This window comes from Triturus cristatus, chromosome 10, assembly GCF_964204655.1.
Source record: "Triturus cristatus chromosome 10, aTriCri1.1, whole genome shotgun sequence".
NCBI lineage: Eukaryota > Metazoa > Chordata > Amphibia > Caudata > Salamandridae > Triturus > Triturus cristatus.
In genome coordinates, this window is record NC_140593.1 from 1,132,521,193 (window position 1) to 1,132,533,378 (window position 12,186).

Genomic DNA, 12,186 nt, shown 5'->3' on the forward strand with positions numbered 1-12,186 from the left:
CTTCATGATTCTTACTTCAATATCACTCTGCGTCTTGAAGCAACAGGGTGTACTGGTTACATTGTTTCAGGACAGGAAATAAGAAAGAGTTTAACGTAAAAAAATTCTATACTAATTTAAGGAACTGCCAGACACAGATGGGTTAGTGCTGGCAACTGGGAAGTTTTCATTTAGAATTAATGAAGAATGATTCACTCAGGCACACCATGCTGACTGAAAAGAGCATAGTATATGAATATAGAATGTAAAAGGGGTAGTGCAGTATTGAAGAAAGTAGGGAATCTGGGTTAATATTGAAGAAAGCAGGGAAGCGCAGCGAAGACTGAGGAAAGCAGTGGAGCTGAAGTAGGGTTGAAGAAAGCAGAAAATAAAGTGTTGGACTTGAAAAATCAGGATAGAAACAGTGATCTTAGAGAGAGCAGAAGAGGAGCCTGAGATTTTAAAAAGTGTTACATGGAGGATAGAATAGGAGAAAACAGGAAAGACAGGAAAGACAGGAGAGGATTGAAGAAAAGATGCAACTTGATGGGACTGGAAAAGTAAGACAGAGATTGGTGAAAGTAAGTAATCAGAGGATTCAGAAAGAAGTGAAAGAAGTGGGTGAAAATGAATTAAAAAGAACTGTTAAGGTGAGACTGAAGTACGTATAGACTGAGTGGATTAGAGAATGTAGAAGGAAGGCATGGGATTATAGAAAGCAGAACATGGGTGAAATTGTGAAAAGCAGAAGAGTTCTATTGGGGATGCACAAAAAAAGGTATGGGATAGAAGAAAGCAAAAGAAGAAGGAAAGGATTAGAGAAAGGGTGGGACTGGAGGAAGCAGAAGAGAAAGAATAGAATTAGTGAAAGTAGAAGGTAAAAGAAGCTTGAAGTAAGCAAAAGGAGTATAGTAGAGATAGAGAATTAGAGAACGCAGAGGGGAATAAGTATGATTGAAGAAAGCAGAGTAATTCTGGGATAACAGCAAGCAGGAGAAATAGGATGGGATATTAAAAATCATAAGATAAATGGCAGCATAGGAAAACACAGTAGATATAGGGTACGTGTAAATTAAGAAGCAAAAGAAGGGAATTGAAAACAAGCTGAAAAATTGTGATATTGCAGAAAGTACCAAATGGTTCAGATAATAGAATTAAGAAACTAAATTAAGAAGAGTTACAGAAGGATTCAAGTAAGAAGAGTCTGAGATAGCAGAAGGGAGGCTGTGGAATTGTAGAAAGCAAAAGGGAAAAGGTTATCTTAGAGAAAGCAGAAAGAAAATAAATGAGTTACAAATTATACAGGAAAAGAGTGGGATTAGAGAAAGCAAAAAGGAATTTGTCAATTAGAGAAAGCAGAAGGGAAAGGGTGGCTTTAATATAGAGACCAGAAAGGAAAGGGTTAAAGTTGAATACACAAAACAAAAGGGTGTGATTAATAAAAGTAGAAAGAAATGGAGGTATTAAGGAAATTAAAAGAGACAGGATGTGATTAGGATTTAAAAAAGAAGAAGAGAAATTGTAGGCTTGAAGAAGAAGGGAAAATGTGTCATTATCGAACAAAGAAGGAAATAAGGGATTAGACAAAGGAGATGGCCTTTTGCAGGATTACTGAAAGCAGACTTGGTAGGTTGGGATTAGAGAATTAGAGGAAACAAAAGGGAAACAGAGTGATTACAGAAAGGAGAGGGGAAAGGGCGAGATTAGAGAAAGCAGAAAGGCAGGATTACAGAAAGGAGAAGGAACGGGGAGGGATTAGAGAAAGTAGAATGAACATGATGGGAATAAAGAGAGCAGGATGAAAAGAGTGGGACTAACAAAAGCAAAACAAATAGGGTGAACTTGATGGATGTAGTAGAGGAAATTGCTTAGCTGTGGAAATAAAGTGGTCCCACGCAGTGATTTACCCGTGACCTCCCCTCCAGGCAAGCAGATGAGGGTAGGGCGCGGATACATCACCGGGTGAGACCACTCTATTTCCGCAGCTAAGTGCGGTCCTCTGCCCAAATCTGAGGGGCCGTGTTACTACTCCAACAGAATCAGAACTCCACTGTCCTGTACCGTAGCAGGTACAGTTGACACATTTTGGTTGGGCACCTTCACTATATTCACCTCTGCTCCCAATCAGAAGTAGAGTAAGCATTAGCTACCTAGTCCTGAAGAAATGCCTAAAATCCAGTTGGTGAAAAGAGAGGAAGCGCACTCTTGTTTAATCGTATACTTTCGGTAAACAAGGTATGGGTGCAGACGAGTAGATCCCCCTGAGTAGGGATGAGAATACTGTGAGAGCACGTTCTGGTTGGAAGCGTGTCACTCGAATTGCACTCCGGTGGAGAAATTAATCAAGCGAAGTTTGTATGTAATTCATCGATTTAATCCGTTCACATGAATTTAATCATTCCTTTGAAAAGGTATCGTTATCACTGACGATTGTACATCACAAACGAGTATATTGTATTCATAACTCGGTATAGCCCAATGCTAAGGTATTGGCCGATACTGAGCAATGAACCTGACTTTCAACACATCTTTGATTCACAACCAAGATTTGCATACCAAAGATCTCAAAATTTGAAACAACTTTTATCTACGCCCAAAAAAGAGCAAACCAGTGAATTCAAAGGTACCATCCCCTGCTTGAACTGCGGAAACTGTAACTCCATTATCAAGGGTAATAAGATTGCACACCCTCATAAAGGTTTTCCCATAAACTTATCCGTAACAGCCACGTGCAACACACAGAACGTCATCTACTTACTCAAATGCCCCTGTGGGCTTGTTTACGTTGGCAAGACGGAGAGAAAAATACGTATTCGTCTCAACGAACACAAGAGCAACATACGCACTCACCAGTCAAAGTCTCCCATTGCTACCCATTTTGATCGTTTACAACATAACATTTGTCAACTATGTTTCTTGATTCTCGAACAAGTACCGATCATAAAAGGACGAAACAATACCCAACATCTATTACAACGTGAAGTTTTTTGGATCAACAAACTTGATTCGATTCATCCTAAAGGACTTAATGATCGTTTTGATCTAGGTTGCTTTCTGTAATGTTCTTTGACTCTTGATTTGTTCTCCGATATTCTGAATACACCTTGATATGAATCATATGGGCATACACCCATGAGACCCGGGACCCCACAACCTTGTATCCCCTGATGTTTTACCTTAGTTGTTTATTTTGCCAGCTACTTGTTGCACCAGTTATTATCATTTATGAGTATCGTATGTCAGCATCCTTCAGTGTACTGTATGTCTGCATTTACCATCGTATTATGTGCTATATTTTCTTATTTGGTTCCTGTATTTACCCCGCACACACTCTTATTTATTAATTTCATATTACTTTGTTATCAGTTGGATTAACATATTGACATGACTTTTTCTTACCATTGGGCTCACTACTTTTTTCCAGATTACGTTTGCTTGTACACTTGTGTCTTTTCACTTTTTCTTTTCTCACATTCCTCTTTGACTGTTTCACTATCACGTTTTGATCGTATACACACTTTCTACCATTTACGTAACTTCTTACACGCTACTACGCAGTCGCTGTTACTTTGTAACAGGCTTGTATTTTCCTATTTTGATTGGCCTCCACCTCCCATAACTAACCTATCGGCGTCACACACGTTGGATGACACATTGACTAACATCGACGCACATGACTGGCTATGCGGCCTCCCACACCTGATTAGTGATAATTATCACCTGACACCCTTTAAAAACCGCGCGCGTTTTACAGTCTATTGACTTGCTGAGAAACCGGCACCTTTGACCGCTCTGCTCTGAACGATCTAGCATCACGTAAGTAGAATACGCTATTTGATGACACCGTTATGCTTCTTTATACTCGCGCTGCTCTGCGTCTACTAACACACTTTTGGCGCTCTTTCTCATTTGGCACCCAAACTCTTCTATCACCCCTTTCCTTTGATTTTCGTGTAATTTCCGCTTACCTAATTTATCTCTATACCCGTCACAATTTGATCACTTGCACTTGTCACGTTTCCCACTTACGTTATTTATTTTTTCTCTCATACGGTTTCATGCTCATTGCTGTTCTTTGTCCGCACGTAATCTAGCCAAATACTGGACTCGTTTTACACGACTCACCACCGACTCGAATTCATCTTACTCACAATTCTTTTTTTAAAAACAATTGTTCTTTGACATAGTACAACGCATGCATCAACGCACCATCGCCTTACTTCAAGTACACTTCTCGAATTCTGTACACACTCTTGTTCGTTGTTTTTTCAGTTAAACCTGCTAATTTGGAATGTTAATTTACGTTTCTTGTACTTTGCTCTTTACAATGTTGATACTTTCATATTGAGTAAAAGCTGTTCCCTTGTATCCTCCCTTTTAGTGCTGCCCCTGACGAAGGGCCGTACCGGCCCGAAATGCATTGGGCTATACCGAGTTATGAATACAATATACTCGTTTGTGATGTACAATCGTCAGTGATAACGATACCTTTTCAAAGGAATGATTAAATTCATGTGAACTGATTAAATCGATGAATTACATACAAACTTCGCTTGATTAATTTCTCCACCGGAGTGCAATTCGAGTGACACGCTTCCAACCAGAACGTGCTCTCACAGTAAAATCCAGTTGGGCCATAAGGCACGAAACACGCTGACCCTACGTCACTTATCTTGAAGCGGTCTCGGTTCATTGGCTCCTGTGACAACTCCTGTGTTTTTACTCCTGTCAAGGGGGCCACCTAATTAAAGCAGTCTTCAGTACCCCTTAGATCATTCTAAATCATCCAGCACACCGCCCCACTCTTACATACTCACTTGCACTCATCATTACGGCTTAAAAAACACACAGAACATCTCCAATAAAAAAATTGGGCATTGCAGTGCTGGTCCAACGAGGATAAGCCCAATGATGAGGCATGACACCCATCCTGATCACTCGGATCTCCAGATCCAGTCGATGGGCTTCCCAGTCCCAACCATCGGCTTTTTATCTTTTCTTCCTTTTTCTGTGTCTCCTGGAGGAACATCATCCTTCTTCTGAGTAGCTATGATATTTTAGGAGCGTGGGTGCTGGACCTTATAATCAGCTCCTCGTCCCTCCCTTGATTTACTAAAGTAATAAAAGGCAATGTGAGTTTAAGGAAAGCAGAGGTTGGTGCCAGCTTTGTGTCTGGGCCCATTAATAATTTTGCTGTCTATGCCCTCCAGCCGTCCCTGCTTCCCTGTACTTGGCAGACTCCTGCAACTGTACCTCTCCCTGATGCCTCGCCTAATCCCTCTTTTCATTTGTTCACAGCTCTGCTGCTGCTGTACGACGTCACTAATAAATCATCGTTTGACAACATCAAAGTAAGTTAGCGCTGCAGATAAAGTAAAAGTAATGAAAAGTGGAGAACGGAATATTAATATTGTCGATGTCTGTTCTTGTATTACGTTCGCTTTGAAAGTTTAATTTTGTTTGGCTGTAATTTAGACTTGCTGATTTACATGGACTTGCTCCTCTCTCACTCCACAACTGATGTCCCTGGTAATGTCTATCTATCTATCTATCTATCTATCTATCTATCTATCTATCTATCTATCTATCTATCTATCTATCTATCTATCTATCTATCTATCTATCTATCTATCTATCTATCTATCTATCTATCTATCTCTCTCTCTCCATCCCACACACACACCTGACCCTCTACAGACCTCTGTGAAACTATACATTGATCACTGTGTTAACCAATGTCCCCGGAGGGTGTATGCCCTTGAATTAGCACAACTGTCCCTGTGTGAAAGTACACCCAGCTCTGTTAATCTGTGCACCTGTCCCTTGTTGCCTGATGTCCCCAGTGATATCTGCTCTGCTCTGGGATTAGCACACCTGCCCCTGTGTAATGGGAGACAGACCTCTGTAAAGCCTGTGCATCTGTCACTTGTTACCCGATGTCCCCGGTGGTGTCTGCTCTGGGATTGGCACACCTGCCCAAGCGTACCCCTCCGCCCTGGCGTAACACCAGACCCTGCAGTTTGGGGGCCCCCAAGCTCCAGGGGGCCCCTTCAGCACAATACTCTAGCTGGAGAGCTCCTGATTGAATATGGAGGGGGGCCATCCACGTACCCCTCATGTTTCGTTATGCCAGTGCCCCTCTTCAGACCCTGTGCTTAGTATGAGCCGGTGGTTGCCGGAGGGGCCACCGGCACTCATTTTTGGGGACCACCAGCACTTATTTTTCCTCATCAGACATTTTCCGGGTGCTAGAGAGGAAAACACCCACTAACAGGGAAGAAGGAGGAAGAGAAGGACCTAAAACCCCTAAGGAAAGGAGAAAGCAGGAACCTGCAAAAGTGAGATAAAGGGAAAGAGAGCATCTAGTGGTCGATTAAAGGAGGCGTGAGGTGGTTTCCAAGCTGCACAGCCTTGGTGTTCATCTCGCTGACATTTAATAGCGCCGACAGCGGGCTTCTGAGCAGCTCTTTGGGGACCGGCACTTGACAAATTAATCACTGCACAGACCTTTGTTAATCTGTACATGTGCAGGCACATGCATCAAAAAGAGAGTTTGCGAGTCCTTATTTGCGATTTTTAAGGAATCGCAAATAAAGACTCGCAAAACACGATGCAACAAAAACATTGCGAGAATATTGGGAATCGCTAAAAATCGCTAAATAAATTGCGATTTCTGCATTTGCGAACTCGCTATTAGCGATTTCGCAATTAGCGAAATCGCAAATGCCGAAGTCGCTTTTTGATGCATCCTGATGACATCACAACCAGGAAGTGAGCAGCACAAGCCTCATTTCCAGTGCACAGTGTCAGGGAGAGGAGGGAGCTGGCTCTGGGAGCAGAACAGGAGTGTGACAGAGACAGAAGAACAACTTGTGATATCAAATGGAAGCCTCACAAACAGCAGAGGAGAGCCAAACAGGCAGGAAACGCAAAATTAAATTTGCTGAAAAAGAAATTGACACCCTCATTGAGGGAGTAGTCCACAGCCATGACAAGCTGTTTGGAAAGGCATCATTGAAAGTGGCAGAGCAGGAGAAAAGGAAAATCTGGCTCCGGATCCAAAACAAGGTCAATGCCATTGGGGTGACACACCGCACCATTGAAGAACTCAAAAAACGATGGTACGACTTGCGCAGTCGGGCTAAGGTGCGCATAGCTGACCGCCTGAAGGAGGCAAAGAAGACAGGAGGGGGAACACCAACAGACACTGGGAACACTCCCATGGAGGACTTGATTGAATCCACCATCCAGCCAGAAGCTGTTGTTGGTGTGACCCAGCTGGACACGTCCGGAGCAGCAAACACATCTGAAGGTAAGATGAATGTATGTTTTCTTAGTGTTACAAAATGTAAAGGTAGAACTCGACCACAGTACAGCCCAAGTGCAGACCCTGAACATCCAGTACACAATGCATTCAGTAGGTGAGGGGCATTATGGGAGATGTAGTCAGGTCAAGCAGTCAAAATGTCAAATCTCTGAGTAACAACCCAAAAAAGCTTAATAGAGTATAAAATCATTTACAAAGGCAGAAATGTATTACTGTGCAATTAATATCACAGACATGAAATAATACAGTGTTGCACTGTTTCACCTCACAGATGCGCAACGTGTAGAAGATGTGGATAGCGATTCCCCAGACATGCAGGACACCAGCGCAGGTGAACAGATGGACACACCTGTGGTGCAAATAAATCCCTCACGTCCAACAAAGTCACGCAGGGCTACTGTTCCATCCCTAGTCACCATGGAGTGTGAAGATGATGAGGCTGATGCAACACCAGGTGGCAGCCATGGCCAGACAACTTCCATCACACAAACACAACCACAGGTCCCCAGAACTAATCACAGAGCCCGGCGTAGGAGAGGAAGAGCACTCAGGACACAGCAGGAGGAGCAACCAAGTGATGTCTGGGGTGGTCTTGAGGGACAGATGCTCCGTATGCAGCGCCTGCAGACAAAAAACACACGATTAGTACAATTGCAAGTTGCCAAGATGGCTAGCAACATAGCAGTACTGTCAGAAAGTGTGCAGCAACTGAGCAAGGTGATGCATGAGGGAAATGTATCCCAGAAGAGACAGCATCGTCAACTAATGCTGCAATTGAAAATGTTTGCTAAATCAAACAATAGATTGGCCACGAGTACTGCACTGCTGGCACGTAGGTCTGTGACCATGCAAACTGAAATGTGCCATTGGAGCGGCGATGTGGCTAAAGCACTGGACCAGGTCACCAATGCAGTTGATTTGCTAAATGCTTCCACAATTGCGGTCAACAATTCCACGCCCGAAGAGGGTAGTGAGGGTGGCTCAAGCCTAAGTAGTGTGGCAGTTCCAGTCCGCACTGCAGGAAGACGCAACACACGCAGCAGTACCCCCGCCGCTTCCAACATAACGGATGACAATGCTGGGTCTGACAGGCGTCTGGGTGTTCGTGGGAAAAAGCGCTAGACTGGCATGTACAAGTGCATTCCACTATGGTGACGTAACCATTTTTTTGGATTTGACTTTTCACAGAGTGACAAGTGAATTGACATTTGCAAACCACTTATGTCCATTGCACTGGTCAGATTACAAGTGTGCTTGAACACTCATGGCAATTTAATTTAATTAAAGAATACTTTGATAGCAATAGTCAGTTTCTGTGTCATCATTACTCACCTCAGAAATAATTTTGTGTGATGTCAAATCTTCTCCTACGCCCTTCTGCTGCGCTTGCCCCTTGTGCTGCATGGTGTTGTGGCACTTGCTGGTTCCCATCCTCCGAATCGCTGTCAGACACCTCGATGTCCATTCCTCCCCTTGTCGCTATGTTGTGCAGCATGGCACATGCCGCTACTATCTTGCAGCATTGTTCAGGGTTGTACTTGAGTGCTCCACCGGTCTTATGTAGACATCTGAATCGGCTCTTCAACAGCCCAAATGTGCGCTCTATGATGTTTCTTGTCGAAATGTGTGCTGCATTGTACCTCTGTTGATTGGCAGTTGTGGGATTGAGGTAAGGCGTCATTAGGTAATTACGCAAGGCGTATGCGCTGTCACCTACATGTAATGGAGCAAAGAGTCAGTGGCAGCTTCACATTGACATACGTACAATGACAGTGATAAACTATAACACATATTTACCAAGCAGATGTCCCTCTCCAAATTCTCCCCTGACAAGACGGGTGTGTATGCCACTTTGCCTGAAGATATAAGAGTCATGTGCACTCCCTGGGAATTGCGCAACAATGTCAGTGATGATGTTTTTGGCATTGCAAACAACCTGAATATTGAGGGAATGGTAACATTTCCTATTTCTATATATATGTTCCTGTGTTGCAGGGGGGCATATTGCAACGTGGGTGCAATCAATACAACCCAAAACATGTGGGAAACGAGCTATCTGGTAGAACTCCTGTTTGGTTTTTGCAAGGTCAAGCGCGGTGGTAGGGAACTTGATATGAGACCCGATCACGGCCATCATGGCATCAAGGAATGCTTTCAATATTCTTGAAAGTGCGCTTTGTGACACACCTCCCGCAACAGCAATGACCCCCTGAAAACTGCCTGACGCCAGAAGGTGTAGGCAACATAGGACCTGCACATGCGTTGGGATGGCATTGGTCCTACGTGTCTGTCGTTGCATTATGGGGTCCAATTCATTGATTAGGTCATGGATCATTGCTGCATTGAGCCTATACTTGTCGTATATCTCATCCTCTTGCTGGCCTAGCAAAGTTATGCGGACTCTGAAGATGCGCTCATTCATTCGCCTCCGTCTCTGTGCGGCAGCCTGCAGCCTCATCCTCCTCGCCATCAGGTAAATCCCTGCCATTGTGAACAGTGCTGGCTCATTCTGGGTGTGTTTAAATAGGTTTCAGTTGGTTTTCACCTGTCTGTGATTTGCACTCATGATTACCACCTGGTTGTGATCCTTCTTATTTAGCGATCGCTAATTTGCGATTTTCATGGAAATCGCTATTTGCGATTTGTCATGCATACATTTAGCGAATCGTTGTTTGCGATTCGCTAATTGGGACACGCTAATACCGATTCGCTATTTGATTCGCAGAATGTTTTGCGATTCCTTAAATTTGCGAAAAAATGGTTTTTCGCAAATATACAGTTGATGCATTTCAACACTGACTTTTGCGATCGCAAACGGCCTATTTTTGCGATTCGCACCGTTTGCGATCGCAAAAAGGTTTGATGCATGTGCCTGGTGATGTACAGTTGTGCTGTCTGTACATAGTGTGCCATTGTGCAGGACAGTGTTTTATTTGGTATTTTATAGAGAGCCAACATATAGCCTAGCAGCCTCTTCACAGTCCCAGACCCACCTTTTTTGCACTGGTTGAGCTAGAGTTCCTAAACAGATTCTAAACCCTGTTTATGGCGTACATTCCAATCACTTTTACAGGCTAGCTTGGTCCTGTTCTTCCACAAGGTGAAAGGTTAGTCCCTTTTCCATGTCTGTGCACATTATTCGTTCAAACAGGATGTCCTGCATTCAGTGGCATAGCAAGGGGGGCGCAGTCTGCCCTGGGCAGCACGAGTTTTGGGTGTGGCGGCCTCCCCCCCGCTCTTAACTGCAGCCATTGCGGGCGGCAAACAGAATTCGCCAGCACCCTTACCGCTCATACATGTGCCTCCACGGGGCCGCAAACGCAGGGACCGCGACGGGCAGCCTGAGGTCTAGCTACGCCACTGCCTGCATTCTTTGTGTGTACTCTAACTCTGCACTGAGGGTCTGGGTGCACAGGACAGAAATGCTGAGGACCTTGAGTGATTTTGTGACTGCCATCATAAGTATTGTGTATTGTACTGGGTGGATGTCTTATATTCTCCTCTATATATATTCTGTTTCTGTGTCTTTGTGAATGGTACAAGAGAACTATGCAATATTATCTCTTTATTCTCACTCAACGTAACAGCACACAAGTACTAAATTTGTGCCGGTGTTTGTGGTACTCGGCACCATCACTTATTTGTTTACAGCAGTATGCATCCGTTAGAAACTACCACATGGAAATGCTCTTTGTATTTTTTTTTTATGCAGAGTTCATTAGTGTAGCATTAGCTTATTAATGCACCTTAAAAAATTATAAAACTAGGGCTTAAGTCTACAGTTTAAGGTTACAAGTGACTGGTGCCAGCCGCAGGAGACTTGTGTCTACTGATGAGGCCCTGGGCCCTTGCACATATTTTTTAAAAATAAATTAAGCACTGCATGTTCTGTGTTCTTTGTGTACACTGTGCAGTGACTAGGTGCATGTAAAAGGAGGCATGTATTGTACTTTCTAAGGGAACATAAGCACCCCGAAATAAGTTTCAGGCTTGTTGGGCCTCATCAGCAAGGTACAGCGTGAGTCCTGTGAACAACAAGCTATGGGACTGGAATATGGCTCAGCAAAGTTACCACTGGGTGAGAGTAATTCAAGTATTCCATTCATCACTTTTTTTGTTTTTCTCACTGAGATGTCTTAAGTGGGTTTGATAGGACCAGACAAAGGTTCCATGCTTGCTCTGCTGTAGAACTCAAGCTGCACCTCACTGATGAGGCCCAACAAAGCTGAAAATGTCTGAGGTTATTTGTGCTCATGTGTTGAGGGAGTTTGGTCTGATGGATTAGGCCAGACTGTGCCTTTCTGGGTGGAGTCATGACTGATTAGCATAGGATTGGTTCCGGTCTGTAGTGACACAGTAAGCAAAAAAAGTTGTGAATTATAATGTGTGCTAGTGGCTGGAAAAATGCATGCATTCCACTCACCTATTTTTGTTTATCTTAATGAAAAGCACATTTTGTCATGAGGTGAAAATGAGGGAGCCTTGAACCGTTCTTTGCTTCTCTCATTTATCAAGCTAGCATGTGCCACACATAGAAGACGTCCCTTCATTAGACCTATCCATGCAGTTCTCCTCTGAGGGTCTTCATAGAGAAGCCTTGTATCCATTCATCTTACCAGAAATGGAGGTAACATTCACCTGTAACTGGGTCCCAAGTGCATTTGTTTACTATGGGCACCCTAAATGGCTTAGCCACACATTGTGTGGTCATATAATCCCACAGAAGCTATGGGATTACCATAACCTTCTAGAATATCAGCTGCAATCTCCAGAGCTGCTCTCCAGCCCCTTTTATTGCAGAGAGACAACTTTCTTCATCTGAGACATTTGTCAATCACGCCTTTCCTCCAATTCACAGTCCTCTGTACGGGACAAACTGT

The 12,186-nt window shown here is 43.6% G+C and overlaps 1 protein-coding gene across 1 annotated transcript in view; it reads left to right on the plus strand.

Annotated features, from left to right (window-relative positions):
- The window catches only part of RAB26 (RAB26, member RAS oncogene family), an 875,198-nt gene that overhangs the window by 532,486 nt on the left and 330,526 nt on the right, over positions 1 to 12,186 (plus strand). Inside the window, exon 5 of the mRNA XM_085629407.1 lies at positions 5,278 to 5,330. Coding sequence (XP_085485533.1) covers positions 5,278 to 5,330 — 53 coding nt within the window. The remainder of the gene's footprint in view (positions 1 to 5,277; positions 5,331 to 12,186) is intronic.